Genomic DNA, 24,738 nt, shown 5'->3' on the forward strand with positions numbered 1-24,738 from the left:
CAGATGACACAGCTGACCACGATGGGACCAAAACACACACACACACACACACACACACACACACACACACACTGTGACCACGGTAGGTCTTGTGACACCGTCTTGCCAAACATTAGATTCTGACACACTGATCATGTGAACTTATAAGCGAGCAAATCCGATGTAAAGCGAAGAGCCTTATCAAGACGCCTCACACACACACACACACACACACACACACACACACACACACACACACACACACACACACACACACACACACACACACACACACACACACAAATGAAGGCGGAAATGCCGTGCAAGGTTGCAAGTTGCTCCCTGACAATCGACTCCCAGCGACTCTGGGTTTCGATGTCTTGCACCAAGGGACACTTTGACGTGCGGACGGAAGGAAGCCGGGGATCGAACCGCCAACCTTGCAATTAAAAAAAGGACGAGAAAATCTCAATTAAAACGCAAAAAAAATTACGTTGGTCCACTAAATGATGCTGTGCTTCTTCCATTCTATCTTGTAACCAGATAAAAAAATGCAGTGTGTTTACCGAGAGCGACCTTCCTTCTCCTCCTCCTCCTCCTCCCACGAACGTGACACACACACACACACACACTGTCTCAGTCGGGTCAACACAATCTAAAATAAAACCATGGCAGCCCATCCACTGCCTGCCTTCACCAATAGTCCTCAGAATATGGAGGTAAATCACTATTGATGGAGAAGCAACCGCTCCCATCACTAAATACAGGTGTCACACACACACACACACACACACACACACACACACACACACACACACACACACACACAGACAAGTGTTTGGGTGGTAACAATGACCTTCATCACATACTGGAGGACTGGAGCTGTGTGGAGCGGAGCCCAGTCTGTGGCCGTGCGCGTGCGTAACGGTCCAACGCTCGAGACACTCTCTCTCTCTCTCTCTCTCTGTGGATGCTCCCGCGCGGACCCGGAATGTGCTCGCCCGGTCAGACCCGGGTTCATAATAATGGAGCCCTTAAGTCTCCGTCTCGCACAACATATCTCGTCTGTGTGCGTCACGCGCGCCGTTCAACAGAAGCCACATTATGGACAAATTAACAATGAGTCCCGTCTACTGGCTGCACAATCCCTGCATCTGTCGAGGAGGACACTCCCGGGCCTGGTGAAACAACGGTTTCTGGCTGGCACACACACACGGAGACACACACACACACGCGCGCGCGCACAGTGCGTGCTCCTGCTGCTGGCTAGAGAGAGGCTTTGTTGGCATACGCTGCTAGCGCCGAACTTCTTTTGAAAAACGTACTATTTATCGTCGCGGCGCTTTAATATCACTAAATGAAGCTTCGCCAGATAAAATGTTTCGTCTGCTGAGAATCGCCGCGCGACGAGGATTAATTCGGCGTGCGTTTCACACACACAGCAGCCTTTAAACACAGGCAAGATGTCAACTATTTACCATGTCTTCCGTCTAAACTACACCTTATCGGGAGGCGCCGCGCGCTGTGCTCGCGCATTAAGGTTCCGCTCGAACTTGAATTAAAATAGGGGTTGTATGACTCCCTCGTGCGCCCGAAATTGCCAGAAGCCGTCGAGGTGTCCGAATAATCATTTATTCTCCTTCTTTTATGTGTTCACTTCGACATTTAAGCTCGAGAGGGTAAAACAGCTACATTTCAAAGGGAGTTCGGCGCGACGTTCTTTCTGGAAAAGAGACAGAACACACAGGCGCGCGCATTCCGGATGTGTTTTTTTTTTTTGCTTGTTTTTTTTAAACTCTGCTGCGACTTATCAAGCAGAATAAATGCAGCACATACAGACAATAAGATGGAGCGGTGGCAGTCGTGCCGGCGTTATAACGTGTCACCGGCCGCTCCGGGACCCGCAGGCGGGCGGACGGCGCGGCCCTGCTGGGTGTCTGCTGGCTGCTGCTCTGCGTCGCTTCCTTCCTGCAGCTTCTCTCGTCTTTCATAGACAAAACCCGCAGATGTGTTTGTTTTTTCTACCGCAGGATAAAGCCGCGCTAGTCATCCATACCTCGTATTCCAGTTAGTAGAAGCAGCCCCGGTGCCCGTTAGGATCCGTAGGGGAGACTGTCCATTGTCCTGCTGCTGCTGCCGATTCCTCCTGCCAGAGAACAGACTGAGCCAGCCTCCTTCTGCTCCTCCCCCTCTCCTCCCCTCCCTTCATGCTCCTCCATCCTTCCTTCTCTCTCTCCTCTGCTACTCTTTTGCGTCCTTTCCCCTCATTCGGCCCCCCTCCTCCAATCTCTGTCTTTTTTTTCTACAAATCTCTTTCACTTCACATCCTCTCACCCTTTCCTTTCTCCCTTCCTCTTTTCGTCTCCTTCCTCCTTTATAGCCCTTTCCTGGCACTCTGTTCCACCCTTCAGAATCAGAACCATTTATTTGCCATGTATTTGTTTTCACATGCAAGGAATGTATCCTGGCGGGAGGTGCATCACATTGAACATTTAACAATAAACAAAGAAAGCATTTAACAATAAACATAGTGCAATAAATGGGAGCATGAATATTTACAATTGAGTCTACAGTATAATTAAAAGTTAAAATAAAGTGCATGGAATGTAAGTGTTATGTGAAAGGGACAAGTGTATGATAAAGTGGCAAGTGTATTTAAATATGAGATGTAGAGGGATGTGCAGGGGAAATTGTAGGAAGTTGAAGGAAAATTGTAGGAAATTGTAGGAATTTGTAGGGAAATTGTAGGAAAATTGTAGGAAATTGTAGGAAATGGCCCCCCTCCCCTCCCCTCCCCTCCTCACCATCAGGTATATTAGAAGTAGTTCTCCCCCTCAGTAGATGCAGATTGGCATCATTTTATGTTTACCTCCCCGATTAATCCACTGACAGACGGCATTAAATCACGTGTAGACAGTCGATTGGCCTCATGTTACCGCATCCACTTACTCCCTGTGTGTAACCTTATTTTGGTGGCTGAGGACAGGTCAGTGAACGTAGCATGTTAGTTACAACTTGGCGACCTGTCGGCCAAATCTAAACTACATCACGACTACTACTATAGTAGTAGTGCACTTAGTGACACCACAATGCATTTTATCAAGTAAAACTCACAACAATATATATTACATATAACACTTATATTATATGTATAATATAATATAAAATAAGATAATCCTTTATTAGTCCTGCAGTGGAGAAATTGCAGGATTACAGCAGCAGTGCACACAAGAGACACTTAGTTAATTAAAAAATTAAAAAACAGTAAAGAAGAATACAATAGCAATATTAAATACACAGACGGAATAAAAAAAAGTATATAAAAGTACTTAAATGTATTATATTGCACTAGATGAACGTAATTAAAGTGGCCAAAAGTGATTAAAGTGTTATAAGTGTGTAATAGTTATATACAATATATACATAATATATGCAGTATATACTATATATAATATTATATCATTGACCCTGTCACATGACAATCGTACTGGTGTAGACGAGGATTCACGCGCATATAAACAGTATTTAAGACAAATAAATAACTTTTAAAAAATCACTGAAAATTAAAATGATAATAATAAATAAAATAATGAAATGACCTGTTCCTAATCGTATACTTTTTTTTCTTTTGACTTTTAGTACACACTCAGTATGCATTATATTGGGACATGCTACTTCCTCATAGCATGGCACCTTGTGCTTTTACCCACTTGCTCACATATCTGCCGTGCAAAGGATTGTGGGTCGGAATAGACAGACAATACCTCCAGACATCTGAAACATGACAAGGAGCCCTGACTTACACGGTGCAGCAGGGTCACAAGCCAAAAAGTTGGGAACCACTGGGGGAAAAGTATATTCCTCTCTAAGACGTAGTGAAGTTATATGATAAAAGGCGTTTAAAATGCTTAAGGAAAGTGAGTAAATGTACTGGGATACTTTTCTGTAGCGTACCCCTCCGACAGATGGTCTTGCACTTTGACTGATGATTTTAAATGTGTTTATTCATTCCAAAACCAACATAAGAACTGTGTAAGGCACAACAACAAAATGTGTTAGCATATTCCTCTAGCATTACTAGCATACATACATAGCCAACACTTATGCTAACTACCTTAAAGTAAACACAGTTATTACAATTATTACATTTATTCCAACTTAAACTAACCTTGTGCTTCTTCGGGGGAGTGCTAATACCGTTTATTTATCTAATTTGTATCCATATAAACCGTACCTTTAGACATTAAACTGCGCACTATGCGACTTCCGTTTCAACTCCGTTTTCCGCCTTCAAAATAAAAGCACCATATCTCAAAACAGGAAACCAAATACATTTTGCTTACTGCAGACACAAAACATGAGACAAACCAACAAAATTGGTTGACAAATCGTTTCTAACTTTAGAACACATATTGAGTTACTTACATTTTCATTGCTGTGCTTTACATTTTGCTTTTGATTTGAGGTTGTACAACATTTTAAGTTTAAGTACTTTTATATATATACTTTTCTATTCAGTCTGTATATTAATATTCTACTGTTTTGCTGCTTATTTATATTTATTTATATTACTTGATTTTATTTTATTATTCTTATTATTCTTTATTCACTTGTGAGCAGTGCTGCTGTAATCCTGTAATTTCCCCACTGAGAGACTAATAAAGGATTATTTTATCTTATCTTATCTTATTAGCAGCAAATATTAATACAAATATGTGAAACCAACAGAACTACACTATGCGAACATGACTACACAGCTAGTGTTTAAGGTAATCCTAAACGCAGATAAACCGAGATAAATAGGTGTACTTGCCATCATCACATTGCCTGCTGCAGATTGCCTTTCACAATAAGATAAGAATACGAGTCTGTTTTATTTTGAAAATAAATTTCCACCGGAAATGGTAGGTTCGTGTATTGACGTTCCGATGAGTCGACATGAGTGTAATTGAATTAGTGTTTACTGCCCTCTAGTGGGGACTCTGAAGAATTGCGACACAGATTTAACTAATACACGGTGCTCGTATCGGTAACGTTATTAATGTAATCAAACAATTACAGCTAAGAATACATGTATATATATATATATATATATATATATATATATATATATATATATATATACTGATTATTATAATTATTTAGAAGTATCAATAATGATGTTAAAAGTCATGCGAGTGTTTAGGACAATTTTTTTAAATATATATATAGTTATGTGCAACTTTTATGTAACAATGTATTTTTATCTATCCATTTTTAATTCTAGTCATTTGTATGCTCTTTTGTGAAAATTAATGGGAGAATGTTAGCAGAAGATACTTCATGACCTCTGAACTGTGTCGAGTTGTAGTAACCAAACGTGGCCAGAAGAGGGCAGCAGACGGAGGTCTATCTCAGGTCTGGTCCTGAGGAATCCATCAAACGTGGGACACTGAATTTCAGATTTTTTTATATATACGTTTACTGGACTTGTGTGGCATTGATGATGGTTATCATGTGTCGACACTAAGCCTGCTAAATATTTTAAAAAGTAGTTTGTGCGCGTTTTGTTAATGGTCCATGTTTTCTTTTTGTCACTTAGATTTTTTAATAATTTCAATATAATGGTCCAAGTTAAAACCTTAGAAACCCCAAATAATTCTTCATCAGGAGCTCTCCCCCTCTCTCCCTCCCTCTCTCTCCAGAGTATGTCGTGCATAATTAGGTAGCAATTAAAAAACAATACAAATCTGCACTAAATTAATTACAAAAATACTTTTCTTTCCTGTGTTTCCTGTGTTCAATCAATAAACCAGTAACACCTATACTGCTATATGAACCTCTTGGACACAATTAGAGTGAAGGTGTCTGATGCAGCATGACACGTCCTCTCTGGAGAGCAGCTATTGGCTTATTTTGTGACTGTAGTCCTTATTTTAAAGTCACTGGACTAAAGAATCACACACATTTCAGCTGCTTGATGCAAAGCCTCCCTAACTTCTCCTTCCTAAGATCATAGTCTACTCAAGGGTCAGTTGAGGACCCGTCTTAAGAATCCTTTTTTAAAAAGGAGGTTATTTCCTCGGGGGACAAAAATGTTTGTCAAAAAAAAAAAAATTGCCATGAAATTATAACTTTCACAAATGACACTTACCGGATCACTTTCTTTACAGAATTTAAATCCCATACATTTTATTATTATTTGCTCACTAAACACCAGGCAGGATTATTTTTATTTTTTTATACTTCAGCGCTCTATAATACAGCAGAAATAACCAGAGTAGAAATCAGGAAACTAGCATGGATTCAGTCCAATAGGGGGAATAGTGGAAAACTACAATTGTGTAGCCTCAAAAAGGCCTGATATAATATACATTTTGTCTTTAAGAAACAGCGTCTCTGTATTTTGGTTATATAGTGCATTAAAGAGCTGAGGTTGAACTTCCAAAATAAAAATGAGGAGAAAACCTTTCTAAAATAAAGCAAAATTAAAAAAAACATTTGAAAATGAAAAAGCTCAAATGTGTTTTATAAACACTCTCCCAGTTCACTCATCTCCAACTCTAATCACAGTTTGACAAAGATATTCATCCCCCAAAAAATTAAATAAATGCAAAAGCCACCAAGACGTTCAGGTTTAAAAAGCTTTTAATTCGCTCGTGAAGAAACCCACACATGATGAAACACAGATGACGAGTAGGCACAGACAGAGCACGGCTCTCTGGTCGGAGGAGGCACATGCAGCACATGGAAGGAGCAAGACTCCAAGAAGACGTCGTTCCAGGGTCTACGCACGCAAGCAGGAAACCTAATGTTACAATGTCTTCCTATAATAAACTTCTGTTCCACCGTAATCATACATCTATTCATTTAGCAGTCAAACCAGCCGTTTGAACTATTCATAGTCCTCTATGTCCACATAAGTGAACTATGAGATGATTAATACGTCCGATTCATGACGTCACGTCTCTTTTGTACGTTATCGACCCTCAACATCAGTCCTCCCCATCCCACCATCCCATAATCTACTACTCTGACCCCAAACTCCCTCCTCCTCCTCCTCCGGTGCTCAGCTGCTGACGACGCGCCCCGCCCAGGTCTCATGCTTGCTCCCGGGCTTGAGGTGCGTGATGGTGACCTCCACCGCCTGGACCTTCTCCTGCTTGGGGGGGATGCAGCAGACTTTGTAGCTCACCTCGTCGCCTTCCATCGGCACGTACTCGCCCTCGATGCTGGAGGAAGAGGAGGAGGAGGAAGGCAGAGTTCATACGGTTCATGGAGAACTAAACGCATAAAGAGGCCAACGCACTCTGGAAAACACACTTTCCAGTGTGCGAACAAGAGAAAGCTCTTCACACGTCATACTGAGCGAGTCCACTTACAAACATTTAAAAAGGAAGATAGAAACTGAACTTTTTCACAATACACGTCGTGCAGCTGTGTTCAAAGTGTGTGTGTAGGCGTGTGTGTGTGTGTGTGTGTGTGTGTGTGTCTATGGGGTTCAAAGCCTGTGGCTGATAACAAAGGCTCCACGGTGAAGGTCAGCAGACATTCTGCTGTCCTCCTACACACTCCTGCAGCTACTGCCACTTGTGTGTGTGTGTGTGTGTGTGTGTGTGTGTGTGTGTGTGTGTGTGTGTGTGTGTGTGTGTGTGTGTCGACTCCTACACAGTCCCTGACATTCTTTGCGGCCAGTGATTGAAGCAGCCCTCTCGTTATTCATTCATTCATTAGAACATAATAGATAAAGAATAGAATGTAGATTCATTGTCTTCTCTCCGTAAGAAGCTTTCATACAAACACAGGCTCGCTCTTACTCTGAGATGTGGACGAAGATGTCGCTTCCCCCGTCGGACGGCGTGATGAAGCCGTGGCCCTTGGAGCGGGAGAAGCACTTGCACACGCCGGTAAACGCCGGACCCTCGGACGCAAGAGCCGTCCTGCACGGGGGGAGAGAGAGAGAGAGAGAGAGAGAGAGAGAGAGAGAGAAAGAGAAATAGTGAGCGTCCTACTGTCAGTGTATCAACCAAAAGACACCGATTGACAATTCACTGAATTGTCCCTCCAGGCTTCCTTACAGCCAAGACGACACCGACCCGATCCCAACAGTTAAATGTCCAAACAGCTTCAGTAACTAAAGGAAATGTGTGATGAATACATGAGGTCTGCAATATAAAGTCTGTGTTTATATGTTCCACCTTAAATACTCAATGTGCACATTTATGATTACACATGGGCCGTCCTCTTCGTTTTCCTTTTATTATCTGTTTAACGTCCCATTGCTATGAATTGTGGGTAATTCCCTTGGGCAAAGTCCTACCAGAAATGCGGACTTACGGAAAGTGCTCATAAAAGAGCTCAACATGTCTGACTGGAACTCCTGCAGGCGCACAATGGTGGGGTTTAATTGTGTCGTCTCGCCTTTTCCGTTTCCACCGACTGCATCTGAACTAGCGATCGTTAGCGGGGCAGCGGATCATAAAGCTCACGGATCGTGTAACGGATCAACACAAAAGAAAGAAAAAGGGAGCAAATAGAACTTTTAGAGATCCCTGATCACGTTACTAATTGATGATCATTGATGATCCATATTGGCAGACGCCGATACTTTGGTTGTTGTTTATTAGAGCAGCTGGTCTACAAGGATCATCCGTCCCAAAAATCATTTCAACTGCTGTTAGTCATTTACCGGGTTTTTGTGGCTGATGCACGTCACAGCGTCCAACAGAGAGCATAAGAGTGTGTGTGTGTGTGTGTGAGAGCATAAGAGTGTGTGTGTGTGTGTGTAAGAGCATAAGAGTGTGTGTGTAAGAGCATAAGAGAGTGTGTGTGTGTAAGAGCATAAGAGAGTGTGTGTGTGTGTGTGTGTAAGAGCATAAGAGTGTGTGTGTGTGTGTGTGCAAGAGCATAAGAGTGTGTGTGTGTGTGTGTGTAAGAGCATAAGAGTGTGTGTGTGTGTGTGTGCAAGAGCATAAGAGTGTGTGTGTGTGTGTGTGTGCAAGAGCATAAGAGTGTGTGTGTGTGTGTGTGTGCAAGAGCATAAGAGTGTGTGTGTGTAAGAGCATAAGAGTGTGTGTGTGTAAGAGCATAAGAGTGTGTGTGTGTAAGAGCATAAGAGTGTGTGTGTGTAAGAGCATAAGAGTGTGTGTGTGTAAGAGCATAAGAGTGTGTGTGTGTGTGTGTAAGAGCATAAGAGTGTGTGTGTAAGAGCATAAGAGTGTGTGTGTGTGTGTGTAAGAGCATAAGAGTGTGTGTGTAAGAGCATAAGAGTATGTGTGTGTGTGTGTAAGAGCATAAGAGTGTGTGTGTGTGTAAGAGCATAAGAGTGTGTGTGTGTGTGTAAGAGCATAAGAGTGTGTGTGTAAGAGCATAAGAGTGTGTGTGTAAGAGCATAAGAGTGTGTGTGTAAGAGCATAAGAGTGTGTGTGTAAGAGCATAAGAGTGTGTGTGTGTGTGTGTAAGAGCAAAAGAGTGTGTGTGTGTGTGTGTGTGTGTGTGTGTAAGAGCAAAAGAGTGTGTGTGTGTGTGTGTGTGTGTGTGTGTGTGTGCAAGAGCATAAGTGTGTGTGTGTGTGTGTGTGTGTGTGTAAGAGCAAAAGAGTGTGTGTGTGTGTGTGTGTGTGTGTATGTGTGTGTGTGTGTGTACTCACGCTGAGCAGGTCCGGTTTCTGCGCGTGGGCAGCGGGCTGGGGATGAGGTAGCCTCTCAGCGGGGACGGGGAGCGGTCTCTGTGTCTGCAGGCCGGGGGACGCAGGGACTCTGGCGGGACAGAGGACAGTGTGTTACATCACGACAAATCACACACACACACACACACACACACACACACACACACAGCAGGGGTTTGGTTCTATTCAATTCAGTTTATTTTGTATAGCCCAAAATCACAAATTTGCCCCGGAGGGCTCTACAATCTGTACACACATAACATCCCTGTCCCAGGACCTCACATCGGATCAGGAAACCTGCGGTTGAAGGGAGAACCAGTGGTTTAGTGCCTACAATACAGAGTTGGGGGACTTGAAGAGGAGGAAGTAATGTCAGAATCGAGGCAGCAGAGGCCGATTATATCTGACTTATATCTGATTATAGCTGGATTCTTTCCCATGATGCAAGTTGATAGCATCTTTCATTAGATGCAAATATCACGCACCAGTTTGTAACACTTTCTATATAAAAATATGAATTCAAGCTTGGCTTTGTTTTCTGAGACTTCTCATCCACAGACTATTTTCAAAAGTCCGTGGCCTGCCCCTTTAAGACTGTTACCATGGTCATGGTACGGTACATTTAGTCAGAAAATAATCTGCCTTTACCTGGTGACGCTGGGGAACGTGGGGATCCTGCAGAGGTCAGCGGCGGGGTCATGGGGCGTGACCCCTGGAGGGGCGTGGCCTGAGATGACATCGTGAAGGAGGAAGAGTCAAAGGGCTGAGAGGAAGGAGTCACTGAAGAAGACGATGTAAACACCTGGGGAGAGGAGAGCGGAGGAGACGCCTTAGAGTCCTCGAACATGAATGCACACACACACACACACACACACACACACACACACACACACACACACGTCTTTGTTCAGTTTATTGAAACGCGTCATCTCTCCCTCGGCCCAGAAGACAAACACTGAGTCGTTGACCCGCCGGAGCCAATCTCGGAACCCTCGTTACCGTGGCAACACTAGTTTGAGGGAGAACAGTCCCCTCTTTCACCTCGAAGTCATGACAACAGGGGCCACGTCAACCAATTAGGGAAAAGAAGGACAGAAAATCCCCATTCAGTGGACTTTCCATAACGAGAGAGAGAGAGAAAGGAGACAATGACGGAGGCAGCAGGGCCGTCAGCTCCTGGACGGCAATACTTCAAGTTTAAAATCACGAGTTTGGATGAAAACAAAGATCATTTCACTTCAGGGCCGTTTGTGGGTCGGTCCAACTCTTTGGTTCACAGACATCCATCTCAACATCTATTGGACAGATTGGCATGATGGAACTCAAGGGGCGGGACTTAACGAAGGGTCAATTAGCTCATTTTAACGGCGCCTTGTTTTCTGACTTTTTTTTGCCATAGAGCTTGAAATGAACTGTCTCCTGACGACGAAATGAAATTGAAAATGGCAATAAAACTCATCAGGAAAGATGTTTGACGAGGATCATTTTCTTGAGGTGACTTCAGTCACAGAGCAGCACTGATGGGAGGAGACCCAGTCCGGCAAAATACAGGCCCGATCAAACGGAACAAAGGCAGGTCAATGTCGTTTAGATCTGGTTTTCACGCTCGACGAGGACTCTTTAAAAGATCCGAAGAGGAGAGCGGATCCCGAGCGGATCTCAGTGTAGGAGTCACACACACAGCGGGAGCATGTTGTGATTTCAAAAGCTGAGCGTCTGATCCATCTTAACTCAATAGACGTTGAGGGTTAATGAAATCACAGCCTCTTGCTTCCTCCCGGGAGAGAGCAGCAGGGCTCACAACACACACACACACACACACACACACTTTTCAATCATTTATTCTCACAGTGACGAGCCCCACACTCGGCATTTGGGGACGTGGATCAACTCCAACACCCTCACGGTTATCAGTTTAAAATGACTGAGTGAATCGAGACGCACAGACCATGAACAGGCCTGGAGAGAAAACAGCTGTTTGAGAACCACAACGGGGTCTTTGGACGGAGAGGGAGGGCGAAGATAAGCAAGAGATGATCCACGAGGGAGGCCTGGAAAACATGACCGGGAGAGGACAGATTTAGCCTGTCCAGACTCTTTACGGGCGCTGCTTTAAAAAGAAGGTCATAGTGAAGGTCTGCCATGTTTTGTTTTGTCTCATCTTAACGGACTACTTTAAAAAAAGAGATGCGTTAACATGCGTTGTGGAATAAGGAAAGCAGAGTGTTTAGAGACTGAAAACACAGGACGAGATAAAAGAGCAGGGGAAGATAAGGAGGAGACATGATGATGTCATGCTCTGCGTTTGTAGAAGTGAAGACTAACTAAACCCAGACGACATCAACATGGCGTCTTTCTTTTAAGCCTTCAGGAGTTCTGGAAAGAGTTTATAATGTTGGGAGGACAGAAACGATGGCAAGCAGGACAGTGAATATTTGTGTATACTATACATGTTGATATGGAGCAGCATCGAAACACACACACACACACACACACACACACACACACACACACACACACGTGTATTGTGGCATCGAAACACATGTGTATTGTGGAATTTTCCAATCCCCATACCAGGGACCGTGTTGATACAGCAAATACCAGCCCAGTGGGACACGGACACGGACACACACACACAGTGTTGAGGCCATTATTCCATATAACCACAGTCTCTGCAGCGGCTGCAGAATACATTTACAGACTCCATTCACTGGTTTAGAGTTTCAGTCCGGCACTTTCTGCGAGACCGGCTCCATTCACCCCGAGCCGCGGTTTGTAAAGGGGCAGTCCTCGACGTTTCATATCAGAGATCGCGTGTGGCGTTACTTCATGTTACGGGTTCATGAAAGACATGCTCTGTCCTCAACACAAAGAGGTCTTCCGCCGCGGAAATGTAAAGAAAAAACATCTTATATGACTGTAGGGAACTTCTGGTAATGGACCGACCACTCAGAGCGCTTTAACACTACATGACATCATTCACCCATTCACACACACACTGATGGAAGGAGCTAGCAAGCATTTTTATTTTGGTGTATATTGAATAGCGAGGGATCGATGAAAGATGGTGTTAACACTCTGAACCCCAAAACCAGCAGGCGGGATTGAAAAGCAAGTCTTCTTTAAACAAATTGGCAAAACTACATCGCGTATCAGAGCCAGAAGCTGTAAAAAACTGCATTAGCGTCAGATTTCCATCTTTCCGATGGTAACTGAACACATCATGTGAGACGAACGCTTCAGTCAGATACTAAACCGTTAAGCAGATCCCTTTAAAAAAACATTACATTCCACACCAATAGCAGTGGGCTTTCGTTGCTGCAGTCTTTTATTGTCTGTAAATATATTTTACGGTCTCTTCTTATATTTCTCTTCTCATATCCTGATTGGCTAACAGACAGTTGGGTTATATCTGTGGTCAGCTGCCACTCCTGTGCTAATGAAGCTCAAAATCACACGTGTCAGTCTCTGCATAGTTCATTTTTTTAAAGAATAGAATTATAAAAGGAACACAGGAAGTTGCACATCATAGCTAATGTGGTGAGAGAAAAAGGGAGTGAGGAAGCCGTGTGAGGAACTGAAACTTTTAACATCCCAACCCCTCTCGTCTCTGCAGCCTTTGAGGTTCTCGGTCCTCCGTCTCTCTCCCGTGTTCACTCAGTTCCTCGTTCGCCTCCGGGAGGAAAACAGGGGAGGAAAGGTCAACAAGGACGAGATGTCGAAGGAAAGAGCCGAATGTGAGACCGTGAGAGGAGAGTCTCTGAGTCACTGTGGGAGACGACCTGGATGTTTCTAAACTGTACATTATTTTACCTAAAGGCAAGTTCAATTCATTTTGGGAGATATCCCCTTCGATGAGAAGACTGCGCAGTAAATGTGAAGCTACAGCCGGCAGCTGGTTAGCTTAGCTTAATCTAGTTAAACCCAGATTCAAATTTCATTAATTTTATATAGTACAAAATCACAAATTTGCCTCAGAGGGTTTAATCTGTCCACTCTGTCCCAGGACCCTCGCATCGGCATGGGGGAAAATACCCCCCAAAAAGGAAGAGCCTTTAGGGAGAGCAACAGAGGAGGATCCCAGAACAGCAGATGTCATGTGTACAGAGTTACAACACACTCAATGCAAATGACATAAAACATCCAAAACATAAACAAAACCCGGCGTGGTTCTTCTCCAGCACATTAAGCTCACACCCAAGTGGAGCAGCGCTCCTAATTTCTATTCTCATTATCGATTTCTAGAATCAAAATAACTGTTCGACCCATAAAATGTCAGCAAAGTCGTGAGCCCGTCTTATTCTCACCAGGAAAGAGGACTGTGAGCCTCTGATGGATCCCCCACCGCGGCGCCTCTTTTGTGAAGCAGCTAGTTAACGGGGGTCGTTGACGGCTCCGGGCCGGTTACTGAGGAGAGCGGCTTTAAACACATTATGCAGCCGGGGTCGAGCGCCGGCGGCAGAGCGCATTAACCTTAAACACAAACAGCCCATTACATCGAGCCTCTGTGTGCCTGGTAAGTCAGTGCGGGGGCGCGTATGTATGTGTGTGTGTGTGTGTGTGTGTGTGTGTGTGTGTGTGTGGGTTGCAAGGCTAAAAGGTGTCATGCATTGGTGACAGACAAGAGATGGCCCTTATCCTACAATTTGATGACTCGTCCTCCGAAGTGCGTCAATGCAGAACCACGCACAGGTTGGTGAGGTCTGAACAACGCACAGCCTTTTGGGTCGTGTCCTTTTGCATTCACCGCTCCAGATAACTGGGATGCAGCTCGCTCCAAATGTAAAATCTGATGGGGAGTTTACCGCACGTCTTAGCTACTGTGTGATTGTGACTCTTTTCCGGAAGAAGACCAACAGCCAGGTTTACCAGCAACAGTTGGACATTTCCTGCAACTAAACCAACTGCAGTGTGTAGAAAATCTACTTCCTGTTTACACCGTCACGCCCCGTGTACGTGAATGGTCATGCGATACGCGTTTTCAAAAGGTTACCGTGTGGACGGAGATCGTTTTTGTTTTAAAACGTATTAGTGTGGATGGGCATGAGAGAAACTACCCGCTCTTGGAGTCACGTGAGAAGAAGAATTCTCCCATTAGCCAACGCTGGCTGGCAAGTTTTGTTAGCTTCTTTTTTCTATGAACAATGGCTAAAGAAAACCGATTGTCCAGTCACTCACTGTCCGGGACCACAAGTGTTACTTAAGGAACTTAAGACATTAAACGGGACCGGATCGGCCGCCCCTACACGTCGGCTCAATGGCCAGAAGCATAGAGACGGTTCTGTAGTTTAGACTTAGCAGAAGGCTAAGCTACATTATTAGCGACATTTTCTCTCCATCTCTGAAATGCATCATCAATGTTGTAGCTCTCAAGAGCCGACAACCGGGCTGTCGTCTCAAAAGGTGTGCGATACGACAACAAGACGGCGAGGTGACATTTCCGGTGTGTACCTTTAGCCCACTACTCAAAAAGAAACCGCAAGGTACCCGGTTTGATCCCCAGTCCCCCCATAGCTCACATGTCCAAGTGTCCCTGAGCAAGACACCGAACCCCCAGCTGCTCCCCGGGCGCCTCAAAGGGCCGCCCACTGCCCCCCAACCAGGGATGGGTCAAATGCAGAGAATAATTTCCCCAAGGGGACTAATAAAGTGCACGTTTCTTCTTCTTCGCTTTGCCTCCTGACAATGTGACGTCATCATGAGGTCGGTCAGGATCTTTGAGGCTGATCAAGTCCCTGATTCTGCTGATTTTAAGATTACCGTTGTCTTAAAATTCTTTTTTGCAGAAGATTCAGAATCTGAAGGTGTAGTTGTGGAACGGTTCGTTGTGGGGTGCTTTTCTTAGCGCCCTGCTACTCGTGCCTGGGGACGGGTCTACTTCCTGGTGAACGTGCAAGAGCACTATGCCTCAGGCTTATTAATGGTGTTTGCGTTCATTGTCGTCACCCGTTTGTTTCGTGTCGGACTTATTTTGATCTTTTAGCCCGTTTGGAACCGTCTCATCTACTGCGTGGCCAAATGTGGACCAAACCAAAAGCAGTTTAGAAGCTCAAAACTAGAAGGGCACTCCGACCGAAGACTTTTGAGAAAGCGGTTTCCATGACTGAAGAATAATAATGCGTGAAACCGCCCTGTGATTCTGAGCCGCTCCAAACTGGTTCTTACTTTAACCTCAAATGTTGCTTCTTTTGTCATCAATATTTATGATTGAGAAGAAAATATTCAGGGACTTTGAATGGCCGATCTACGTGATCCAAGTCTACAGATGAGGAAGATTCATGTCAAACATTAACAAAAAAAATCTAAAGTGGTGGTTCATTTGAGCAGGTGATTTATTCATACCTTGTGCTCAGTTAAGAAGAGGCGTGGAGTCAAAGCACGGCCTTTGATCAAACTATTTTTTTTATTGCCTCATCTTTTGTTATTAACCTTTGAGTTCATGGAAATTAAACTCCTTTGTGCCGACTCGAAACAAAGCAAAAGGAGTCCGGTTACACGGAGAGACACGCTCTTCACCGCCCTTATGAATCCCTTTGGCTTTCAAAACCAGCTTTTGGTTTCACAATAGCAGAGTGTAGAGAGCGTGCGTCTACTTTTCTCCACCATTCAAGCTGGACAACAGAAGGACGTGCTTAGTCGCAGCTAGGCTTGCCAGCTGTTGGTCATTCTGTTGTCCCGTGATGTTTTTGTAATTCAAGTTACCTCAATGACAGTCCAACAACGTGGGAGGACACGAGCGCGCCGCTCTGCTATGCTTGCTGCAGTTCGAGGAAGACAATGTACGTTACACCGAGCTTCCTTCTCCTACGCTCTCCCCGTTTGTCAGCCATGTCAGTCCCACTTCCTGGGTACAGCAGGAAAAAGGAAGCAGCCGCATCTCATCCTGTACCAGAGAGGGGAAGCGATTCAGTAGCTGAAAGGGTGTGGTTTGCTTGTTTTGGGGGTTCTCTTTCAGCCCCTATGCGGAGACTTCTCTTATCATTGTCCAACGGTATTGTCAAAAAAGAAAGAAATATGGAAGATCTTTTCAACATGTCTCACACACACATTTGCAAATGCTGCCTTGATGATGCTTCGGACAGACAAAATGTTCATGACAAAAACAACCGTGACGTACGTGGTAGTGACTAAGCACCGGGGATCACTGGGTCCGTCTGAATCAGATGTGGAGAGGCGATACCGGTGCATGGGCAGAGCGGCCACACTGAGGAGAGAGTGATGAATCAGAGTGAAAAACACGGCATTGAGAACAAGACACGGAGGGAAGAGATGAGAGAAAAGAGAGCGCCGCGGTCCCTTCATGTGTTACTCAATAGTGCGCTTGTTAAGCAGCATCACCAGAGCCTCCCATCAGGCACTGCAGCTGACTGAGTGTAAGATGACAATGGCTGCTCTCTTCTCCTCAGCGTTGCGTCGGCCGAGAACGAGACGAGATACTAATGATCATCACCGAACAATGAAGGAGCAGGAGTTAAAAGAGCGGTGGCGCTTTTAAACTGCAGCAGATAAACCTCAAGGTTTCCTCGTTTCGCTTTCGAAAGCTCTACTCAACGTCAACACGTCCAAACAGCGTTGTGGAATCATTGACTTTTCTTCTACATGGACTCAAGTCAAGTCAGGGTGACCTCTGACACGGTGCCTACGGGAGCGATGGAGCGAGACACAAGCAGCGGCAGTTCAACCCCCAACTGCTCCTAAAAACTAAATAAAACACGCCGAACTACAATAAACGTTCTTATTCCCACCGTATGGCAGTAGAGCGGCTTGAGCATGTCAGCACTTTGACCCTGTTGGTCAACCGGCCAGCGTTGCACAAACCCTTTGCACACTGAAAAACACATTCCACCAAGTGTGAGCCACAGTTCAACGCACCGATAAAAGTGACATTTTGGACAAATACAAAAATGTTAAAACACTTGCTGGAACTCGGAAAGCTGAAAGCGAGACTATGGAACTTTTAGACTCGGCCACTGAGGACGCATGTGAGAGTCATGGGATGAAGCTGAGTGTTTAAAAATGTATCGAACAGTTGCATTTTTTTTAAAAGCCAACATTAACTACTATGAGCAACGGGTCACACCAGACCAACAACGGCTGTCGCAGAAAAACCTCAGAGTGTTGCATTGATGCGTTTCTACGTCTACAAACTGCAACTAATTTCTTCAACAGCACATTGTCTCGCTGGAAGAATTAAAAGTTGTTTATTCAATTTCTTAGGACTTAAAAAACTCTAGAGAGTACATCCTGGAGGACTACACAGTGTCCACTTCAGCTCAGCCTTCGGTCACACTGTTAGCACCGTTAGCTTCTAGCCGCCGGCTTAGCCATCACCAAAGTTGAGCAGCTGCATTATCACAAACTGCTGACATTCAAATGGAGCATCTGTCAAGTGCAACTTTGATGACGCCGCCTTTATAAAGAAGGATTACTGCACTCCAGACAGTGTGCAACTCCTTTTAGGTATTCTCGTATGCAGGTCGCGTGTTCTGTGTTGTTCCTGCTGACAGAAAACACACACACTCCCTATCACAATGAAACCTGATCTGTGCTTGTGTCCGGCCCCCAGTCTTGTGCCGTACCATCATACGCTCACTTCTACTTTACTACATGTGGATGTGTTTACGGTGCAGAGAAACACCTCCCCCCTCTCTCTCTCTCTCTCTCTAACAGAGTAATACGACACCTCTGGTGGTAAAAACCCTCAGGAGCTAAAGGAGTTCTGCACCAAAGAGAAATTCAGGTGGATAACCGTGGCGTCGAAACTCAAAGGCTCAGCTGATGACTTTAATTATTATTCTGTTACGTATACAAAAATTCAATTCTATTGTGAAACCAATTCTTGAATATATACATTAAAAAAAAGGCGAGCATTATTAGGCAAGGGTCAATAGACAAGCATTACATGTGGTGTACGTTGCACCTGTATGCTCGGCGTTGATTGTGTAAATAACTTTGAAAGGGCCGGTTAGACCGATTCAAAAAGACTTTTGCGAGCTCCACCTTCCACACGACTGAGAACTGGTTTGACACTGAAACTGGAAAGCTGCTCTCCCTTCTTGCAGGAGAAAATATATGCAGCTATGCAAGCTCCCTGCATAACTTTAGGGATGAGGCCAAAGCTTCTAGTAAGAATTAAATTGCAGCCGCATCGTTTAGGAAATGAAAACCCAATGTTTGCTCACTGACTTCCAAACACATGCTGCTGGCCACCATTTTTGTCTTTATTTGTTGTTTGTTTCGTGTTCGTCATTAATAGAAATGACAGGACACATTAATCAACATCTAGAAAGGACAGAATTAAGTGCAGCGGACTTTGGGACGATCACTGATGAACCTGCCGGACCAAACGGCTCCAAACTGCCCCAGGGAGCAGAGGGAGATGGAAGCTAAGCTAACCCAGCTAGCACCTGAGGCTGCTCCACTACCCAGCATGCTGCTGGCTGTCTGATGCCCGGTCGCAGAAAAGCAAGATGGCAGAAAGTGGTGACTGTTGAGCCCACATCGTCACAGAGAGCTGGGTCATGGTGCTCAAACCGTCAGAGTTGATGGACTGTGTTTTTCCTCATGTAGAGTTATGAATGTGACGATGTCGACAATATTATCTGCCCAGAGAAATGTTGTTGATGCGGTTTACATTCCTCATGATGCCAATTCAAAAGAATCGCACGACAGGAATGTAGCACTATTTTTGTTTTGTCTGTCATGTGTTGTTGTGTCACACACAGACTGCTAATGACAATAAATGATGCTTGAACATTTCAGTCTACGATCCACAATTGCTGTTTTAAAATGGCCCCTGGCCGACTTTTAATTTTTGTTTTGTAAACACCCTGAGGGCAGGATGAGTCATCAAATATTTAAAGACATTTTACAGAAGAAAAAAAGACAAGGATCTGATGGGGATGTACACGTTTTTTTTGGACAAATCTTTGGCATAACAAGAGACACGTGGATAACAAACCCAGGGTCGAAACTGGGAAAATGTGTTTCTCAGTTCACTGGGACTCTAAATCCATCACAAGTTCACTGTGATGAGGGAGCAAGCAGAACAGACTGTTCTCTCGCTGCATAGTCAACCAGCTAACCAGTTGCACACAGCCTCTGAGTTCCTGTTGGTTCTTCTCTCCTCTGGTCTCTTGTGTGCATGCAAACTAAAGGCAGGTGAAAGACGTTGCACAGTGTTGCTGCTGAAGCTCGTTTCCATAGCGGCTATTTCTCGACATGCAAAGTTGGAGGGTCATCGCCGCTTCATCGGCATATTCACATTTAGTCTCTTTTACCGGGAAGCCGGCTTCACCTTCTGAACGAACCAGCAAGCGTTGCCATCAAACTGTAACGCGCTTCCATCAGCCGACGCATTGTGTGCTCTGGTTGTGCGTCAGTTCTTGTGAAAGCAATGTCTCAGGAGGAGGGAATTTCCAAATTGACTTCACTTTACTGTAATGCAGCCTTTAAAAAAAGAACACGCACGCCATAATACGATATGCAAAACCAAAGAGGATATCTAGTCTCATATCATATTGATATAATGTCGTTGATGTTATATAGATATAGGCCTGTTGACCAGCCAAGTATTAAGTTACTTTTTCCTCAAACTTGACACTGTTTGAAATGTTAAGAATGTGGTGGTCAAAAGGTCACAACACTAATTATGGCAATTTCCACCAAACGATGAAGGGGTGACATTTTGAGAGACATGGATGTAAACCGCAACATGACTGGTTGGTGGAGGTATACACTGAGAGGCAGTAATTATAGTTTATTATAATTTAGATAAGAACAATGTTTGACATTACATGAATATTTAGGGATTTTTAGATGTTTGCTTGGAACAAAATAACTAATTCTGATCACCAAGATCAGAATTGAAGCTAAAGCCTAGCCGTAGCTTAGCATAAAGACTGGAAACCGCTAACCTTGCATTATCCAAAGCGACTTGCATGTTTGCTCTATACAGCGTAGACACAGCAATGGGGAGCAGGTGTCTTGCTCAAGGGCACATTGACGTGGGCCAGCGGAGCCGGGGCTCCAACCACCGATCCTCTGATTGAAGGGCGGGCATGCTAACCACTGAGCCACAGTCACCCCCCATTGCACTGTTATCAACACAAGATCATTAAGTGTAAAAATAATATCACTACAGCGTAGAAACCTATTTCAGACAATGTGTGATTCCAACTTTTTCCAGCAGTTTGAGGCCCTGAATCTCCCATTCAGCCCCTCCCCCTCCCTCCCTCCACCCCTCCCTCCCCCCCCCCTCATGGCTCTGTTGCCCACGGGGGACAATCACAGCAGATCTTATTACAACAACATGTCGGGCCTCCACAACAAGCTCCAACAAGCTCCAAAAGAGTTTGCAGTGTTTTCACACACCAAGTGACCACACTCACGATGTACATTCTTCTCCCACAATGCAACGCTCAAAAGGTAATGGGGGCGCTGCTCACAGCTCGGGAAAAATAAACAACAATGCGGTGGGGTTGTGAAACAGCTCCCAGAACACTGCAGAAAACGAAAGCATTGTGCCGTCTGCCCGAGGAGTTTGATTGGCAGTTTGATTAATTACGCTTCGAATAAAACTCTTACGCATGTCAATGTTTACCTTTTCAAACCAACACGATAAAGATTAGTGTGTCGCACACACACGGCATACAGCTAGTATGCCGTATCGGAGCAAAGCATCGAACTGATTCTGTCCACAATAATGCCCGTTATTCCTAGCGTGGGACGCCTTCAGGCCGCAATGCATTCTGGTCAATGCAGACTATTTGCTTTTCACATCAAAGAGGGACGGCCCCGAATGTTATTTTAAATGGTTAAATATATCTTCTGTTCAACTTTTTCTTTTTTAAAGGTCATTCCGGCTCATTCGTGTACACGCTCAGGTCTGCTGGAATTACAAATATGCGCTGGCAACATTTAACTTTAGCCTCGAAGTCGGCCTGAACAAAGCTACGTAAAGTACGCATGTAGGCTTTCGACAACAACCCAGTTCAGCTGAGGGGAATCGGTCACAAGCAGCCGGACGGTGTTCAGACCTGGGGAGGAGGGAGGAGGAGCCTTCAAACCTTTAGAGCAGCCACATCCTGACTGAATCTGTGTCATGACCCCCATCCCCCAACCCAACCCTCTGGACCCACACACACACACACACACACAATTTGAACAAACAGGCCTGTACCAGAACTAAAAAACATGGGCTTTCCCTTCAACGTCTGCTCTCCGGTGTGTCTCTCTCACACACACACACACACAGTTTGTGTGAGAGAAAACCTTTTGAACACGTCAACACAACAACTATCTGTCTGTCTGTCGTTGGCTCGTACTGTCTGTCTGTTGCTGCTCGTGTGTGGCCCCCCGGTCCCCCAACCTCCAAAAGAAGTGCGAGAGGCCAGTCATGGAAAAAGAAGAGCGTGGAAATCAGTGGACTTGAACGGCAATAAAAAGTTGCAAAGAGAAAGAGAGTTGAACCTCGACAGTAACCCTGTTGTCCACTTTTACTACAAATAATAATTGATGACGTTTTGTAAACAGGGTTCATACACATTTCCATGACTTTAAACCACATTTCCATGACCAAACATTTTGTGAAATCTGGGTGTAAACATGAAAAAATGAGTAAATGTAGTATTTAAACTAATGAGAATACAAAGCATACAGTAAACCTTAAATGACACAAATGAATGAGACAATAGTTTGATTAAAAGAATAAACATTTATATAGATGCCTGTATGTATGCCTGCTTATATTTTGAGCGTCTTTCTTTTAAAAGCGTATTAATTATTTCAAACTCAGCGTAAATTAACGCCATGAACACATGAATATAAACACTTTTACATGACTTTTCCTCAACTTTGGGGATTTTATTTGTATTAAATAACTTTTCCAGATCTGGAAATAACCATTTTTAAAATTCCATGACTCTTCCAGGTTTTCCATGACCGTAAGAATCCTGAATAAACCAAAATATTCACTTCAAGAAACCGCATCCTAAAACCGTGCGATAACAAACATAAGAAGTTATCTCACGAGGGAGTGAGGCGTTCACGCGGTGTCGTTATTTTGTGTTGTCCGAGAGCATCGCTCACCTCGTTTACCTCGTTTACTCCAACAGTTTCCCGGCTGAAGGACGTCCTCGACCCGGGAGAAACGCGTCCGACCAGACGGAAAAGGAAACTTCTGTGTGGAGTTCAGCGTCGGTTGTTGTGTCAGTTTGTTCCGCCGCCGGTGGAGGACTCGTCGTGTGTGAGACAGACTCAAGATAGCGCGCGCGCTCTCGCTCTCGCTCTCTCTTTCTCTCTCTCTCTGAATGGGCGTGACTGTTTTTGAGGTCGCACTGTGACGTCAGTTACGGTAAAGAACTCACAGGTGACGCTGCGGTGACGCGGTGCACCGTGAATAATAATAACGCTTCCAATATTGACTTATGGGCCTAATGGCGATTTTTATGGAAGCCCAGTCGACCAGGAAAATAATAATAATGAAAAAAAAAATCTGTATTGTGCAGTGGGTAGAATATTTTTTATGGAATACATTTAAAACAGCGTTACTTGTTGTTCCTTCTGAAATATGAATGTAAATACATAGATAGATAGATAGATGGGTGAATAAGAGTAATACATATTAAAACATCACTATATTTCTCTGATATGATGTTTAGATTGCATTGGATGGATGTCATGTGGGTCAGCCAGTTGATCATTGTTGAAGGTGATCTTGTTATATCTTGAAATAATTCATAGGCAAAGTTGAGGTGGCCTGGGAAGGAAAGAAGTAGAAGGAGGTAGACGACTCCCAGCAGCCTCAGCTGAGCGAGCTGAGGCTGCTGATGTGATGGCTGGAAGTAGACAGCTGGGGGACCTGGCATGCAGGTTCCAACTGCTGCTCCGGGCCGGAGCTTTAATCAAAACATATCAGCAGGACAACCAGTGGAAGGGCAGGAACCGTCTTGAACGAGTTACTTTAAGATGTCTTTATTTCCTTATAACTTATAGAGGGTTTGTGGTGGTGCATCTGGTATACCTGTAGCTACACAGGAGCACATGAATAGACCATAATGCAACTTTACTGTTGCATGTTCTAATAGAATGTTCTAAGAGAAATAACCCGGTACTTAAACTGGTTGAACTGGAAAAGTGACACGGTTCATGGGAAGCACCTCATTCAGCAGAGGGAGACATTCCTGCATTTAAGATGAAAGAAATGGGACCTGGATTTTCTGTTTAATGATTTCTGTAAATCTGTTTCTACATAGACGTTTACAATTTACTTTGTGTAATGGGACGCTGATAAAAACACAACGCCCAGCTCCAAAAATTGCAGAAATAATGCAGCTGTGCAATGGAATTCCTTTTTTAATTGGTCCCTTTTATCACCAGCAGAGACTGCTGATCCCTTTTGTGCAACTCATGAGGAAAAAAAACAAAGCGAGCAGAGCAGAGGCGTTAGCAGGAACAAAGGGTGATGAAACATATATATAGCCACAGATATAACCGCCTCCCGTGCGCCCTTCACCTGGACAGAGGTTAGCCGACAAAGAGAAAACACATGACCTCGTGAAAAAGACTATGGTTGACTTGCAAAATGCAGCAAAAAAACCCATCTGACTGACAATTTTTTTTATTTTTAAAGCAAGATGAGAACTAAGAGAACTCTAAAGAGACAACACTGTTCAAACTGTGAGAAGAAAAGCGAAATATGAAAGCTCAGACTGAAATATCCCTAAAATTGGGTGGAAAGAGTACTTCAAGGATTCTTGAGTGTTAAACAGGGAACACCCACAACCCCCCAAACACAAGCTTGTGAACCTTTGATGGTTGTTGGGTGCACCAACAACTGCACCAGTTTAGGTCCGGCCCTTTTTCTAGATAACACCCTTTGCATATAAAGGGATCTTGGTAAGTCTGCCCTGGGAGGGTTCTAGAAAAAAACATGGAATGTAAAAGGTTCTTGAAACACTGGGTGGGTTCTGGATGAAACCTTTGGAATACAACGACTCAGAAAGTCTTTTGTTCCAGCAGCAGTTAGATTTTTTTTATGACCTTTAGTTGTGTTTTTTTTTTATTTAGCATCTTTCTGATGTCGGTCATGTGTAATGTTTTTATTCATTATT

At 44.2% G+C, this 24,738-nt stretch overlaps 1 protein-coding gene across 3 annotated transcripts; it reads right to left on the reverse strand.

Annotated features, from left to right (window-relative positions):
• Nucleotides 1–6,594: 6,594 nt before the first annotated feature.
• carhsp1 (calcium regulated heat stable protein 1) lies at nt 6,595–22,848 on the reverse strand. 3 transcript variants are annotated; one of them, XM_079232582.1, is made up of 5 exons: nt 22,715–22,848; nt 10,274–10,427; nt 9,608–9,716; nt 7,776–7,898; nt 6,595–7,190 (listed from the first exon to the last, which is right to left on the reverse strand). In XM_079232582.1, exons 2-5 carry the CDS (start codon nt 10,362–10,364, stop codon nt 7,028–7,030), a joined length of 486 nt encoding a protein of 161 aa, XP_079088708.1. In that variant the 5' UTR covers nt 10,365–10,427; nt 22,715–22,848; the 3' UTR covers nt 6,595–7,027. The 3 variants fall into 3 exon arrangements, with proteins under 3 accessions (XP_079088708.1, XP_079088707.1, XP_079088706.1); XM_079232581.1 differs by lacking the exon at nt 22,715–22,848 and adding an exon at nt 16,743–16,831; XM_079232580.1 differs by lacking the exon at nt 22,715–22,848 and adding an exon at nt 16,328–16,446.
• Between the last annotated feature and the right edge of the window lie 1,890 nt (nt 22,849–24,738).

This window comes from Taurulus bubalis (genome assembly GCF_910589615.1).
Source record: "Taurulus bubalis genome assembly, chromosome: 17".
NCBI classification, from domain to species: domain Eukaryota; kingdom Metazoa; phylum Chordata; class Actinopteri; order Perciformes; family Cottidae; genus Taurulus; species Taurulus bubalis.

Excerpts from the sequence above, each read along its gene's own strand:
- carhsp1 (XM_079232582.1), bottom strand. The coding sequence starts at position 10,364 with ATGTCATCTCAGGCCACGCCCCTCCAGGGGTCACGCCCCATGACCCCG. Across the intron at positions 9,717-10,273 it reads ACGTTCCCCAGCGTCACCAG|AGTCCCTGCGTCCCCCGGCC; the intron begins GTAAAGGCAGAT and ends CTGTCCCGCCAG. Across the intron at positions 7,899-9,607 it reads AGAAACCGGACCTGCTCAGC|GACGGCTCTTGCGTCCGAGG; the intron begins GTGAGTACACAC and ends CCCCCCGTGCAG.